The sequence below is a fragment of the Pseudonaja textilis genome, chromosome 1 (assembly GCF_049901715.1).
Source record: "Pseudonaja textilis isolate UNSWEBS1 chromosome 1, rPseTex1.2, whole genome shotgun sequence".
NCBI lineage: Eukaryota > Metazoa > Chordata > Lepidosauria > Squamata > Elapidae > Pseudonaja > Pseudonaja textilis.
In genome coordinates this window covers 241,079,701-241,096,950 of record NC_141990.1, presented here as the reverse complement: position 1 = coordinate 241,096,950, position 17,250 = coordinate 241,079,701, and the positions used below count along the sequence as shown (strand labels likewise).

The 17,250-nt window shown below is 37.8% G+C and overlaps 1 protein-coding gene across 7 annotated transcripts in view; it reads left to right on the top strand.

The window, feature by feature from the left end:
• SCUBE2 (signal peptide, CUB domain and EGF like domain containing 2) overlaps positions 1-5,462 on the top strand; it is a 51,900-nt gene extending 46,438 nt beyond the window's left edge. For 6 of the 7 annotated variants that reach the window (XM_087921078.1, XM_087921080.1, XM_087921081.1 and 3 more), the window contains 2 exons: positions 3,498-3,577; positions 4,865-5,462. In XM_087921078.1, the coding sequence (XP_087777204.1) occupies positions 3,498-3,577; positions 4,865-5,017 (233 nt within the window). In that variant the 3' untranslated portion in view covers positions 5,018-5,462. The remainder of the gene's footprint in view (positions 1-3,497; positions 3,578-4,864) is intronic. The other variant, XM_087921077.1, reaches the window with a different exon arrangement.
• Positions 5,463-17,250: the final 11,788 nt, after the last annotated feature.

Sequence of the window (17,250 nt, the reverse complement as noted above, 5' to 3'; positions counted from 1 at the left end):
TAGAAAATGGCAGTAATTTCATTTTTTGCAGCTTAAGGCTTTAATAAACAACTTTTATGAAAAAAATGTGTTTGACTTGACAGATGGTTTTCTAACATCATGCCACATCTTACTAGTCAGCCACACCAGGATATATCATTTCTGCACAAAATGATGAAGGGTGAACTGTACCTGATCAGAGAAATTGTTATGGTATTTAGGGCCATGATAGTAAAGCAGATACTATAGCTGTTTTCAGAAAAAGTTCTGAATCTTTTATTGTTTTTTGTATTTTTTTGTATTTTCTATTTTATATAATGCATTTTTTACAAGATAAGTTCTGTGTGATATTGTGACTTCTCTGTTCCTTGATTTCTCTATTATAGCTAAGATTATATTTTAGATTTAGGAAGAACTATCATATGTTTTCACTCTGCCCTCTCATAACCGTTCCAGTGATTTTACACTTTCTGCTTTGAAGTTGAATTTGGGACTAATCAATATTTCACGCAGAAGCAAAGAGAACTAGCAGCTTTCTCCCCATGTGATCTCTGGCCATTATACCAAGTTAAACAGGAACTACCCTCAGGGTAACCACCATCCCCAAACAAATCTGGCTTGGGCATGATGAACTTCAAATGCCTAACATGTGTTTCTTTTAAAGAGCTAAATTTGGCTTTGCTGTAATCAGTGGTAATTTTCTGATCTCCGTTTTCGGAGACAGCATTGGTTCCAGAATTTTGCAACTGAGCTTGATATAATTCCCATAATGAAAGCCCATTTCTGGAACTCACATGCTTGCTGTAAAAACAGCAAATGATGTTGAGTAATGGTTTTATCATACAAAGACAATGGGGAATAAGAATGTTGATGGTGGATTTTTTAATGCAGGAAGTGTATTTTTTTTCTTAAGTAAAAAGTTTTTGAAATTTTAGTTTAGTTTAGTTTACTTTATTGTTGTTATGTTATGTACAGAATAACCTTTGAGTAACAAGGATATGCACATGGAAACATTTATGAGAGTAGTTATGAATAATTATTCAGCCATACACAGCATTGAGTTAAAGTTTACTTTAAGAAATAGCACAGTCCAATAAACGGTCCAGATCATATACGTTTTACAGTCCAAAGAATACCCAATTACAAAATCTTCTTACTAGTGGATCTTTGAGAATGTTTTGAACTTTCTTAAGGCAGTGGGAGCTATAAAGCTCTTCCAAGGAGGGGAGAGGGCAACCAATGATCTTCTGGGCAATGACGTTAACCCTCTGGAGCGCTTTCCTATCTGCCACTGCAATTGGCAAACCATACAGAGGTGCAGTATGTTAAAATGCTCTCTATGGTGCAGCGGTAGAAGGTCACCAGCAGTTTTTCATTGAGTTGTTGTTTTCTGAGAAGTCTCAGGTAGTATAATCTCTACTGGGCCCTTTTGACCAGGGCTGCAATGTGGGCACCCCAGGTCAGGTCCTCTTTTAGGGTAACACCCAGAAACTTAAAATTGGCCACTTGCTCCACTCGGTCTCCATTGATAAGCAAGGGTTGGGTGTCTGATCTGTTCCTTTTATAATCCACTATAAGCTCCTTGGTCTTATTGGTGTTGAGGATGAAGTTATTGTCTCCACACCACAAAAGCAACTGGTCCATCTCATCTCGGTAGCTAGACTCATCCCCCCCACCCCACCCCCCAGAGATAAGTCCCACCACTGTTGTATCATCTGCAAATTTAGCAATAGTATTACAAGTGTGAGTGGCAATGCACTCATGCACATAAAGAATATAGAGTAAGGGATTCAACATGCAACCCTGTGGTGTATCAGTGTTAAGAATAAGGGCTGAAGAGGTATGATTACCTAATCTGACCCTCTGTGAGCGGCCAGACAGGAAATCCATAATCCAAAGGCAGATTGAATTGGAAAGCCCAAGGTCCAGAAGTTTAGACACCAGTCTTATGTGGAAGAATTGTGTTAAATGCAGAACTAAAATCCACAAAAAGCATCCTCACATGCCCCCCACCCCTTGGCTGTTCTAGATGACTCAGAGCAGTGTGAAGAGTGATGGCTATAGCATCCTCTGTAGATATATTTTTTTCTGTATGCAAACTGGTGTTTATCAAATGTATACGGAAGACCAGAAATGATGTGCTGGCAGACCAATTTCTCAAAGCACTTCATGATGATAGGAGTGAGTGCCACTGCTCTGTAATCGTTGAGGTTATTTATAGGGAACTTCTTTGGCAGCGGAACAATGGTGGAAGCCTTCAAACAAGATGGAATAGTGGACTGGGATAAAGACTGATTGAAGATCCTGGTAAAGACTCCAGCCAACTGATCAGCACAGTCTTTAAGCACTCAGCCAGAGATACCATCATGACCAGCAGCCTTTCTAGGGTCCACAGCCCTCAGAATGCTCCTTACCTTCTGTTCCTCCACAATTAAGTGGGGGCTACAATTGGCTGGTAGTTGTGTTTTATCTGTCTCTGATATCTCCACTTCAAAGCAAGCAAAGAAATGATTCAGTTCCTCTGCCAATGAAGCATCCCCCTCAGCAGGGATGACATTGGCTGGTTGGTGGTTTGTAATTTGTTGAATCCCTCGCCACACCTGCCTCGTGTTATTGCTATAAAAATTATCCTCAATCTTCCTCTTATAATCAGTCTTGGCCTTCTGAGTACCTTTCTTCAGATTAGCTCTGGCAACACTATATCTTGCCCCATCACCGGACCTAAAGGCCTTGGTCCTGTCACGCAAGAGGCGCTGGACTTCCTTGGTCATCCAGGTTTCTGATTGGGATAGATCCTAATACATTTATCCACAGTGATAGTACCTGTGCAGTGTTTGATATAGCACAGAACAGTTGCAGTGTGCTCCTCTAGGTCAGGGTGGTAAAGGACGTCCCAATTTGTGTTCTCAAAACAATCCTGAAGTTGTTGGGAAGCATCTTCTGGCCAAGATTTCACTGTCTTTTATTATAGGCAGAGCCCGTCTCCTAAGAGGGATGTAAACTGGTGCTAAAAGCAGTGACATATGGTCTGATTGTCCCAAATGTGGTAATTTATATCCATGTTTGATGTTGGTATATACTTTATCCAATACGTTTGCTCCTCTAGTAGCACACTTAACATGCTGATAGAATTTAGGGAGCGCTTCTTTTAAATCAGCTTGATTAAAGTCCCCCGCTATGATATGCACAGCATATCAAATGTTGTACATAGTAGAGTTTGTAAGAATACTCATGATTTGAAAATAGTATCAACTATTTACTATGGAAAACTTTGTTTCTGTTTTTTTATATGGTTCCCTTATTGGAATTATTTTGGAATATATTAAACTTTCAAATAATGGAAGTAAGCTTCTAATTTGGTTGTATGTTATAGAAAAAATTGATAACAGCCCTGAGATGCTTTTAAATTGCTTTAGGTATTTAAATGTATATTATCAATTTTTTGCTTAAATTGAATATTTTTGACTCTAACAAATATGCTAAGCAAGATTAATGTTGCTTTTTTGTGTTTTGAATAGAGGATTATCAAGAGCTAATAGAAGATATAGTCAGAGATGGTAGACTTTATGCATCAGAAAATCACCAAGAGATCCTTAAGGTAATCTTATTTTTCTAACCTTGCCTGAAAAAAATATGAATTAAGCTTTTTCATAGTTAAAAGATTTATGCTGTTACTCATGATCTGTGAAGTGCAATGAGTCGGCAGTGTATTAATAAATTCTTGTGACAGAGGGAAGTGGGTACCAGTGTAGGAAGGTAGGTATATCTTCCTAACAAGAAGAGCTATCTGCTATTATTATTATAATTGGTATATATTCTACATATATTGCCTTGCCACTCTGGAACTTTCACTCTTGAAAGCTACTTGAGGCAGTGCTGATTAAAAGTACATTATTATTTGAAGCAAAAAAAACCAAAAGTGGCTTCTTTATTCATGTGCCCTGAAACTATACAGGTAGTCCTTGACTTACAACTACAATTGAGCCCAAAATTTCCATAGCTAAGCGAGACAGTTGTTAAGTGAGTTTTGTTCCATTTTACTATATTTCTTACCACAGTTGTTAAATGAATCACTGCCATTGTTAGGTTAATAACATGGTTAAGTGAATCTGGCTTCTCCATTGACTTTGGTTGTCAGAAAACCACAAAAGGGGATCACATGATCACTTGGACAGTGCAAACATCATAAATACATGCCAGTTGCCAAATGTTCAAATTGTGATCATGTGCCCGTGAGGATGCTGCAACAGTTGTATGTGTGAAAAATGGTCATAAATCACCTTTTTCGGTGCTGTTGTAACTTTGAATGCTCACTAAATGAACCATTATAAGTTGAGGACTATCTGTATATAGTTAAGGAAGGGGTGGAAAATTTCAAAGTAAAAAATACTATTTCCAGCTTATGAAGTGATAAAGACAATAGAAAACTTTGATCTTAACATTGATAAAATAGCCTTTATCTTCTATACAAGGGTGCTAATAAAAGTTCTTGCATGATACTGGGTTTTAGGGATTGGAATAGGCTACACCAGGAAATACATCAGTCCAATCCACCTGCAGCCATACGGTAGAGGTTCACTGAGTCTCTTAGTCCCTCTCAATCTCAGAGTCTCCCTCCCTCCCTCCCTCCCTCCCACACACACACACACACACACACACACACAGCCCCACAGTTTTAGGATAATAGATAATACCATCTATACTGCCTTGAGCTTCTCAACAAAAGGCAGGATCTAGGTCTGACATAAATAAAAATAACAGTGCATCACCTGGTTAATAGTACTTTTCTGACCTTAGTTTTTAATAGTTATTGTATTAAATGCTATTCTTTTGTTTTCTTCAAATCATCATCATATGATTAAAAATATTGACCTTATTCTTTCAGGATAAGAAGCTGATAAAGGCGTTGTTTGATGTCTTGGCCCACCCACAGAATTACTTTAAATATACAGCACAGGAATCTAGGGAAATGTTTCCAAGATCCTTCATTCGACTGCTGCGTTCTAAGGTCTCCAGATTTTTGAGACCTTACAAATAATGTATGTTACATTTTTAAAAAACTTTTAACTGTACAGGCTTGTTTTATATTCTTTTTATAGGGCAGTCTGGAGGAAACTGATGTGCCAATTGTATACAACATGTATATTTTAAATTAAAAATATAATTATTTCATTCCATTGGGTTTTTTTTTTTCTTTTTTCTCATTATCTACTGGTGACTGTCTATTTTAGAAAAGTTGCCCAATTGTCTCGGAAGGGATGCAAGGGTGACTCATCATGATTAACATGGATATTCTTGAAAAGCAACTTTTGAAATTTCATGATGGCAGCAGTTTAAAAGAGTGGATCCATCATTTTGGAAATGTCCAATGAATTCACTTTGGAATTTCAGAGATGAAGGAGAAGACACAAGCTTAAATGGTGCTGTGATATGAGAAAGGAATGGTTTTCAAAGTATGATTTCAAAATAAACCAAAGAACAATATGAGTCTTCTGCTTTTTCATTAAAAAAGAAATAGTACAGTAGACTTTCAAGTGGATTTTAAAGTGAAAACGACAGTAATTTTTTTGTATAGAATCCTTTATTTCTCAAGATTCTGGTGGCCAATTCAACATTTATCATTTATTTGAGTTATCCTGGAGGAAAAGTGAATATTTATGTTCTCAGATATTCCAATGTAAAGTGAATAAAAACTATGTGTCAGGGATGGGGAAAATTATAATTCTCTTACTCATGTATGTGGGCAATGATAATTATTGATTATATGACATTTCACTGTATAAAGTATGTTAAGCTTATATTTAAAAATTACCTTTAAAAAGATAATTTAAACATAACTGTGTTCTTTTTCTATATGCCACACTCCTGTTCATAAATTAATGGCTGATTTCTTGACATGCTAAGTAATAATCTCTATTATTTCTATCCTTGTTTTCCACAAGAGGGCAGCACGTGGTACAAATTTAATTCTAAATAATCAGTATTTTTTGTTTTATCCTTAGTTTAAAAAATAGTGTTCAGGAGTATATATGAGTGTGTATAGGATGCTGGTTTCACTTGGCAAATAATTGCAGTCTTTAAGGCTTTTTCTTAAGGGTCATTGTTAAAATGGCCTGGGACTAGAACAAACATAGGGTTACAGTATTTCAAAGATAAAGGTAATAGTGAATTTCAGGGTGAGGCCAGTATATAAGAGAATCTATTATATTCCAGGCTATTACTAATTGGCTTTTCTGCATATTCCAGAAGGTTAGACTCAATAATCTCCATAGTTTCTTCAGCCTCCACAATTTATTTATTTACACAGATATATACATACAATTTATATGCCACTCATCTCCCTATGACTCTCGGCAGCTTACAATTAAAAGTAAAAAGAAGAAGAAAGAAAATGAATAGTCCTAAAACATCACATAACCAACATCCCACCTCCACTCTAGCAGTGACTCAACTGTTGAGTCTGGGAGAATAGCCAGATTCTTAATAGCTTCCTGAACATCACCTTTTAATTCTTCAGTTCTAGGTTAACTGATGGCAACTCATGTTGCATCAGTTATTGTTGTATTGTACTATTCATATATTAAGCAGAGCTAGATGAATCAAAAGTTGGAATTAAGATTGCCAGGAGAAATATCAACAACATCAGATATGCAGATGATACCACTCTAATGGTAGAAAGTGAAGAGGAACTAAAGAGCCTCTGGATGCGGGTGAAGGAGGAGAGTGCAAAAGTTGGCTTGAAACTCAACTTTAAGAAAACTAAGATCACGGCATCCGGCCCTCTCAATTCCTGGCAAATAGATGAGGAAGAAATGGAGGTAGTGACAGATTTTATTTTCCTGGGCTCCATGATCACAACAGATGGGGACTGCAGCCAAGAAATGAAAAGATGCTTGCTCCTGGGGAGGAAAGCTATGGCAAATCTAGCATACTTAAAAGCAGAGACATCACCCTGCCAACAAAAGTGTGTTTAGTCAAGGCTATGGTTTTCCTAGTTGCAATGTATGGCTGTGAAAGTTGGACCATAAGAAAGGCTGAGCGCCAAAGAATTGAGGCCTTTGAACTATGCTTCTGGAGAAGACTCCTGCAAATCTGTTGGACTGCAAGGCAATCAAACTGGACAGTCCTAGAGGAGATCAACCCTGACTGCTCTTTAGAAGGCCAGATCCTGAATGAAACTCGAATATTTTGGCCACCTAATGAGAAGGAAGGACTCATGGAGAAGAGCCTAATGGTGGGAAAGATTGAAGGCAAAGGAAGAAGGGGATGACAGAGAATGAGGTGACTGGATGGAGTCACTGAAGCAGTAGGTGTGAGCTTAAATGGACTCTGGAGTATGATAGAGGACAGGAAGGCTTGGAGGAATGTTGTCCCTAGGGTCACGATGGGTTGGACATGACATCACAACTAACAACAACAACAACTATTCATATTACGCATGTGTAGAATGTTCCTCCAGCCATCTCATCTAATAATCAGCAGACAGCTCATCTAATTATTGGAAAAAACACAGGTTTTGGTGTATTAAAATAGGAACATAAGGTTCTAAGCCTACCATTTGAATGGTCATTCTTACGTATCAATATACAGTACTTATAGTTTTCCAATTAGACAGTATTTTTCTTGAAGATCAGAACTTGGAAGCCTTTGAAAGCTAACCAGATCCATCCATATCCTCTCTCATTTTTGAGCATCCTCGCTTCAAGTATTTGTTATGAGCCTACAGGAATTCATAGATTGAGAAATTAATTCAGAAATGTATCTGTAGGAGAGAAACTTGCAAGTTCTGAAGAAATAGCAAGCAGACTAGAAAATACTTGGATGTTCTGGCTTTAGGTCATAAAGATCTTTCTGTAAAAAGAAATGACTCACTATTTTGAAAGGCTAAGCATTAGCTCATCAGTCAACTCAACTGTCATCAAAAATTTACTCTAGATATTTTGTACACAAAGAAGACTAAAACACTAAAAACACTCTGGGAATGTCACTTCAATTTAATTACTCTATATACAAGTTGGGATGAAATATGGGCTGCTGAACTTTTAAAAACATCTGCAAAATTAAAAGAGGCAGCAGTAAAAATTGTTTATATGTACCATTTTATTCCAGTGAGACAAAAAGCATAAATTCTGCTTTACCAGCTTAATGATTCATTATTTGGTGGAGCCTCACAATTATCTCAGACTTCTGATCCAAAATATTTTCAACTATCTCTGGTACTGTTTCTGCAGTATTGTATTCATTTCCTTTATTAAGCTTACTAACAAAGGAAATTAGTTACAGTTCCTTGTTTTATTTTATAAATAGTAATATTATTAGCTATTCTCCTTCAATCCATTGCTATTAAATCATTAGTGGAAAATGGGAAAAGTTCTCCTCATTCAAAGCAGATTTTCAAAGGTTTCAAATATAAGACTTCTATACGGTGAGACTAAACTCTTAACAATATCATCAATACTTCTGGGAAGCATTAATGGATAATTAATTCAGAGTGTAATCATTGGAAAATTTAATTAGAATATAGAAAGTAGCTATTACTTTGCAGATACTCCATTTCTGTTGTTGGTATTATTTATTGCCAAATGTTGATTAAGGATCTATAAGATGATGTGTAAAATATTATAAACCTTGTTTACTTTTATATATCAACTCTTCTGGTTTTATTTACATTAAATTTGTACATGTAAATAAGATAACTCATGTATTTAATCCTTTGATTCCTTCATTCAAATAAGATCATAGGAGTAGTAATTTGTTTTATCACTCAAAAGTAATATATTTTCAGATTTAATCAGGTTTACAGCCTGAAAATACTGATAATAGCCAGTTTAAATATTCTTTTATTAGCCAGCCTGCTTTTCATATATACAAATGTCCATTTTTTGTGTGTCTGCATGGATCACTTTATTTAAGAGGTAATTTTATACGGTACTAAGCACTGAAGGGAAAACTTAAAAAGGTCAATGTGTAGCCCATATTACTTTACCACACTGTTGTAGGATATCTTCCAATGCCTGGGCAATTCTAGTGGAATAGGATTATTCTTGAATTGAAATTATTAAGTTATGCAGCTTTTCTCATCATATTTATAAATAATGGACAGGCCCAGTCTTGCCTGTGACTTCATTAATGTGAGAAACTATCTGCTTGATGTTTTGCTTCATTCTAGGTAGAAGGGGAACAAACCCCTTTGACTTGCCAGTCTTAGAAGCTAGTCCTATAAGTGCATCTTCAATAGTGGTTGAAACTGAAAGACAACATAGGCGATGCTTATAAATACAGGTGAAACTCGAAAAATTAGAATATCGTGCAAAAGTTCATTTATTTCAGTAATGCAACTTAAAAGGTGAACCTAATATATGAGATAGACTCATTACATGCAAAGCAAGATAGTTCAAGCTGTGATTTCTCATAATTGAGATGATTACAGCTCATGAAAACCCCAAATCCACAATCTCAAAAAATTACACTATTATGAAAAGGTTCAATATGCTAGGCTCAAAGTGTCCCACTCTAATCAGCTAATTAAGCTATAACACCTGCCAAGGGTTCCTGAGCCTTTAAATGGTCTCTCAGTCTGGTTCAGTAGGAATCACAATCATGGGAAAGACAGCTGACCTGACAGTTGTGCAGAAAACCATCATCGACACCCTCCATAAGAAGGGAACGCCTCAAAGGGTAATTGCAAAAGAAGTTTGATGTTCCCAAATAATAATAGAAAGTTATGTGGAAGGGAAAAGTGTGGAAGAAAAAGGTGCACAAGCAGCAGGGATGACCGCAGCCTGGAGAGGATTGTTAGGAAAAGGCCATTCAAAAGTGTTGGGGACTTTCACAAGGAGCGGAGTGAGGCTGGAGTTGGTGCATCAAGAGCCCCACACACAGATGGATCCTGGACATGGGTTTCAAATGTCGTATTCCTCTTGTCAAGCCGCTCCTGAACAACAAACAACGTCAGAAGCGTCTTACCTGGGCTAAAGAAAAACAGAACTGGTCTGTTGCTCAGTGGTCCAAAGTCCTCTTTTCTGATGAGAGCAACTTTTGCATCTCCTTTGGAAACCAAGGACCCAGAGTCTGGAGGAAGAATGGAGAGGCACACACTGCAAGATGCTTGAAGTCCAGTGTGAAATTTCCACAGTCTGTGTTGATTTGGGGAGCCATGTCATCTGCTGGTGTTGGTCGACTGTGCTTCATTAAGTCCAGGGTCAACGCAGCCGTCTACCAGGAGATTTTGGAGCACTTCATGCTTCCTTCCGCAGATGAGCTTTATGGGGATGCTGACTTCATTTTCCAGCAGGACTTGGTACCTGCTCACACTGCCAAAAGCACCAAAACCTGGTTCAATGACTGTGGGATTACTGTGCTTGATTGGCCAGCAAACTTGCCTGACTTGAACTGCATAGAGAATCTAGGGGGCATTGCCAAGAGAAAGATGAAAGGCATGAGACCAAACAAGGCAGAAGAGCTGAAGGCCGCTATTGAAGCATCCTGGTCTTCCATAACACCTCAGCAGTGCCACAGGCTGATAGCTTCCATGCCACACTGCGTTGAGGGAGTAATTGCTGCAAACGGGGCCCAGACCAAGTACTGAGTATATATGCATGCTTATACTTTTCAGAGGTCTGATATTGTTCTATGTACAATCTTTGTTTTATTGATTGCATGTAATATTCTAATTTTCTGGGATTGTGGATTTGGGGTTTTGTATGAGCTGTAAGCCATAATCATCACAATTGTGACAAATCACGGCTTGAACTATCTTGCTTTGCATGTAATGAGTCTATGTCATATATTAGTTTCACCTTTTAAGTTGCATTACTGAAATAAATGAACTTTTGCACGATATTCTAATTTTTCAAGTTTCACCTCTAAATTCCCATTAAAGACACCAAAAGTACTTTTCTCCAGGTTACTTGGAAAATCTTAAATGCAAACACTTCCATAGAACTTTCTTTCATTTCACTGAGGATCAAGTTGTCAAGAGAAATACCTAAAATGCTCCAGATTTTCACACTGATATAATATTAATGACTTAGTTAATAGTAGGGCTTCATAAATCCCTCTCATTCTTGGCAGCACTACATTTCAGGACAAGGGCTCTACTGATAGAAATTACTTAGAAGGAATTTAAAATAGTTCTCTTCATAAAGAGTTTAACTCTTCCTGTTTCCAAGGAGACCAAGTGTGATAGACATGGGAAGCACTAAACTGCTTACTGAAGTTTTATTTTCTGACGAAACAAATAGAGTGATCGGATAGAATTTCTTCCTAAAATTTGGTTAACTGTTGCCCTTTTCAGAAAGAAAGAGGAACAGAAAGTTCATTGCCAAGAATGACAAAGAAAAGCAAACCCTATTTCCAGCTTAAATACATAGGTTACAATGTGCTATTTATTCTAATGTGGAACTAATTCATATTTATTTCACTGCTAAAAAACATCTGAAAAAATTAGAATGATATTCATCAATTTTTACTTCAGCATGTGGAAAGCTAAAGGAGAATCCCCCAATTTTTACCATCCAAATAATGTTGCAAAAAGAATCACAAAGATATCTGCTTCCCCCACCACTCTTTTCCAAAGCCTGCAGTAGCAGCAAATGCTCTGCAGAAAGAAAAGAATGGAAAAATAAAAATAGAGGCTGCCTTTCTACTTCTCAAGCTCCTCGAGGTTAAGTAACTGTATCCTAAATTTGAGAGAGTTTTAAAAGTTTTAAAATTTGTGATTCAATTGCTGAGGGGCCAGATGGAGATAAAATGCTTCTGCAAAAATGAGAATAGATTGATCCTTTTATGCTTTCTCCTACGATTTTTAAGTGTTTCTAATGGGCACACCTGCAATTCTTTTTTCACTAGCTAGAAGTTACAAGTATGTGTTTCACTGTTAATGTGAAACTAGCATGTTGTCAAAAAAATGTGAGGCTGGATCATTTGCTTCCTGTTTGTGGAAACTTGTAATGAGTGTTGAAATTAATGAAGATATAAAATGCAATGAGCCTGTCTCCTTCCCACTCCTACTCGCCAGACGGCTTGTAGGAAAGAAGCTGCTCTTCATGTCATTGAAGGTATCAGAGCCAAATCTTGAGCCCAGAAATGGTATTTTCCTTTGAGATGACATACCAGTTTATATGCTTGGAACAAAACTGGAGGGAACCTAGTGGGCATCACCTAAAAATCAGCAGAACAAGACAAAAACTGTTGGAAAATGCACCTAGAGGGTGAAGTGAGATTACTTTTCTTCAATTTCAAGGCTGCTTGATCAGTGGTGGGATTCAATTTTTTTTTACTACTGGTTCTGTGGGTGTGGCTTGGTGGGCGTGGCAGGGGAAGCTTACTGCAAAATCCCCATTCCCTCCCTGTCCCACTAACCTGCTTTCCAGCTCCATTCTCCTGTGCAGGGCAACCAAAGAAGACCCAGCCAATCAGCTGGGACTCAATGGGAGGCAGAGAAGAGATGGGGTTGGTGGGGCCAGTCAGAGGTGGTGTTGGCCGGTTCTCTGAACTACTCAAATTTTCCGCTACCGGTTCTCCAGAACTGGTCAGAACCTGCTGAATACCACCTCTGTGCTTGACTCCTTAATAACTGAGTGGTTTAGAACTAAAAGAGAAAAACAATAGATATAGAAAAAACTCACAACTGACCAGAAATCTACACATAACCAGTAAAACCCCAAACCATGGGACTCCGCAACCACCCAACCCAAGGCCTAGGACAACCTCATTTTGAAGGATTTTCTGAATGCCATTAAGGTGAAGATTATATGAATCTTTCTCCATTCTGAACCCTGGCCTGAACCCAGATTGTAATGGGGTTCATATAATCCATTTCGTCGAAAGTCATCGGTAATTGAAACCCAGCCACTCTCCACAGAAAAATAAGATTGGAGATTCGACAGAAGTTGTACAGGATCATTGGGCCCAGTGATGGATTCTTAAAGGGAGAGTGCCCTAAAGCCTCTTTCAAGGCTGGAGGGACCACCCTTCCCTCATAGAAACATATAACCATTCTCTTTATTCATTAATTTACTTTCTTGAAGTATTAATTATTCTTATTGTCAAATTTTCACTAAAAAAGTAAAATCTGCGAGTTTTTCAGGATGCACAGTTCCTGCTCAAAGTGCAGGTGATGGCTATGGCCAGGATGGGCCTTTGCACAAACTGTATTCTGTGCACCTTTTACTGTTTAATAAAGGTTTTAAACATAGGTTTAATAGAAATTGGGGTGAGATATAGAATGAAGATATGCTTGGATTTCTTTTAAGAGATAGTAATGTTGATTATACTTGCTGAGGATGAAGAGAGAGGTTTCTTTTTCTATTTTACTTTTTCTGCACATTTTAATTTTTAATGTATTTATTTTATAGTTTTATAAGTTTTATTTGCATTATATTATCTTATAATATGATTGAGATCCCTCTCCGTGCTTCTTTCATATAGTCATCATTGCTTGAATCAGAGTTTCTAATACCAAGTACAAGTTTTCTATCATGTCACTTTCTTTAGACAAAACAGCATAATCACTGAAAGGGGAGATTTGTTCCCTCTTTAGTCTAGAGATGAAATAAACAAAGGATCTTTATTTCAAAAATGGACGAAGTACCAAACATCTCCCAAGGGGCAAAGCAGGCTGCTTCTTTCTCCAGAATTTGCTTATAAATAATTCATCACCTAACTGCTGACTGTTCTACCAGGAGAAAAAACAAACAGGAAAAATAATTTCTGGGTTCAAATTACTAAACTAATTCAGGATTATTGTCCAGGATCAGGTTACTTTTAATAAAGTAACAATGGCAGCCAAGAGAGGGTGACTGAAACTCCACCTGTTTTTATGTGTAACTATAAAATCAAAGTTGTACAGCCTTAAAAATGTGTATGATTTTAAGTCGCTTTCTATTAGGATTCAAAATCTGTTGCATACATTTTATTTTTTTCTCTCTAGAAAATAGTAATGTATCTTTTAGAAGAAACATTTTCAAAGGCATTCTTCATATCCTGTTGAAAAAAATTTCTTTAATTCTAATGAGGCAGTTCTATCGTACTACACACTTCATTGTTTAACTGTCCAGTTAACATGTTTCCAAAAAGGCACGTTAACTGTAATTCAATGTAAAAGCAAGTTTGAGGAATCCTCAGGAATAAATGAACACACAAACCAGTAGTGCTTTATTGCGTCTTATAATATCATCCATAGCATCACTATGCCTGCAGGATCTGCAGACATGTGGTGTCTACAGGCAGTACATACAGTCTACATCAAAAGAGGAAACAGCAAACCTATATAGCAGAAGGTTAGCAGCATATGAAATGCAACCAAATCCCTGCTGTCAGGAGAAAAGCCTTTTCTGCCATGGCTCCCTCCCTCTGGAACACTGTGCCCCTCAAGGTGAGAACTGCTCCCACCCTCTTGGCCTTCTGGGAAGGCATTAAAACCTGATTTTGCTGTTTGGCCTGGAGTCCCATTGGGGTTGTGTTCTATAGGAGGTAGTTAGGGATTAAGACTCCACCTCTATCCCATTGGAAATTGGTTCCTTCCTTAGCAGTAGCAATAGCACTTAAACTTATATACCACTTCACAGCACTTTACGGCCCTCTCTAAGTGGTTTAGAGTCAGCATATTGCCCCTAACAATCTGGGTCCTCATTTTACCAAACTTGGAAGGATAGAAGGTTGTGTCAATCTTGAACCTAGTGAGATTCGAACTGCCAAAATGCAGGCAGCTGGCAGAAGTATCCTAAAGTACTGCATTCTAAACACTGCACCACAAGGCTCCTTAGCTATCTTTATTAATTTTAATTGTAATACTTAATTGTTTTAATGTTTTATATCATGGGTGTCAAACTCACCGCATCATGTTGCCATCACGTGATGTTTTATGATGTTTTCCCCATTTGCATAGCTGGAGTGGGTGTGGTCTGCATGTGATGCATCTGGCCTGCGGGCCACCAGTTTGACCCCCCTGTATAACAATCCAATAAAACAATAAATATTTTTGAAAAATCATTATCTTAAATTATTATAGTTATTAAAAACATTAAAAACTATCAAAGCAGAAGTAAACAAAAATTGGATATACCAAAGAAATGGTCTAAAGTTTTAAAAATTAAAGGAGAAATACAAAAAAATACCACCCCAAAAATGACCTGAAATATGTTTTCTTATTGGTTGTAGAAAAAAGGCTTGTTTAAATTTTTGAAGAAGTCTGTGCATGGGGATCAAGAGAAATTAAAGAAAAATCAAATCCTATCACAAAATTTGAATAAAATGATTAAGTGTTAGAAAGGAAAGAATATAGCATTGGTTTATCTGATCATAATTAAAATAAATCATTTATTTGGCAATTCTTTAGGGACTTTTTGCTGATACCACGATTGAGAAGTTGATGTCCTATGGATATACTTATAGTTTAATGATGGGATAAAGAGATATCTGCTTGTAACCTGATTAAAAAATGATGTGTTAATTTGTCTATGCTTATTGTAATGAAGATTGGAAATCAGACGAAAAAACCCAATCTAATATCTGGAGAAGGATGATTTTCTGGAAAAAAAAATGGCTAATGTATTAATCATCAGTATCTCAGAATGAGATGAAAGCTCTCACCTTCCCGCTCTAATTGCCACCATGATATGTGGAAATCAGACATTTCATTCCCAAAGGATCCCATGCAAAGATCCCTGATTAGAAGGCTTAGCAGATGTGGAGGATGTTATATACCCTAATCTCCAAATGAACGTCCAAATGATGTAGCTACTTAATGAGGCCTTAAATAACACCCACGTTTGTGTGTTTGCAGCAAGATTTATTTTATTGATTTATTTAGAAAATTTATATTGCTGCCTACTCGCACATGGTGACTCAAGGCAGCTTACAAGGGCATTATAAACTCAATATAAAAGAAATAAAAATAACACAAAAAGAAAAATAATAAAATAACTCCCCTATTCCCACCCTGGCAACAACACACATTCATACCAGCCATTTAATGGTCTCCATCACGCTCTGGGTTCCCCAGGCCCGCTGGCAGAACAATGACTTCAGGGCATTCTGAAAGAGTTTAGAGTGGGAACCCGTCTACTCTCCAGAGAGAGGGAGCCACCACGGAGAAGGCCCTTCTTGGTCCTACCAGGTGTATTTCCTTAAGGGACAGGACCTGAAACATTCCTCGCCTCCCCACTCTGGTGGGTTGGGTAGATGTGACCGGGAAGACACAGTCCCTCAGAAAACCTGGTCCAAAGCCATGAAAGCGTTTAAAAGTGACAACCAGCACCTTCAATTGCACCTGGAAGCAAATCGGCAACCAATGCAGTTCCCTCAGGAGAGGTGATACATGTCTGCACAAAACCATGAGGGCCACTGCATTTCACACCAACTGGAGCAGCTTCCAGATGCTTTTCAGGGGCAGACCCTTGTAGAGAGCATTGCAATAGCCAAGATGGGAAGTGACTAGGGCATGAGTGACTGTGCTGGTCAAGGAGATGATGGGCAGCATTCCCCTCTCATTTTGGAAAAGCCAATCTAATCTTACTCAGTTCTCACTTTAGAAAAGGAAATGCCAATAGAAGATAGGCTCAAGATCCAGATCGATCTTGACAGACTCGAACACTGGGCCCTATCTAACAAAATGAAATTCAATGTAGAGAAAAGTAAAGTTCTACACTTAGGCAAGAAAAACCAAACATACACTTATAGTCTGGGTGAAACCAGGCTTAATAGCAGTATCTGTAAGAGGGATCTTGGAGTCTTAGTGGAACACCAGCTAAATATGAGCCAGCAGTATGCAGCGGCAGCCAAAAAAGCCAATCCAATCCTAAATTGCATTAACAGAGGGATACGCTCAAGATCAAGGGAGGTACTAATACCACTCCATAAAGCCTTAGTAAGACCACACCTAGAGTACTAAACTGCATCCAGTTTTGGTCACCACACTATAAAAGACTCTAGAAAAAGTGCAGAAAAGAATAACCAGGATGATTAGGGAACTGGAGACTAAAACATATGAAGAACCATTAGGAACTGGGCACCACTTTTCTATTCAAGAGGAGGACATGATAGCAGTCTTCCAATATTTGAGGGGCTGCCAGAGATGAAGGGGGCAAGCTATTTTCTAAAGCACCTGTAGGCCAGACAAGGAATAATGAATGGAAACTGATCAAGGAGAAATTTAACCTAGAAATAAGAAATTTTTTTGACAGTGAGAACAATCAACCAATGGAACAGATTGCCTTCGGAACTTGTGGGAGCTTCATCACTTGAGACTTTGAAGAAGAGATTGGACTG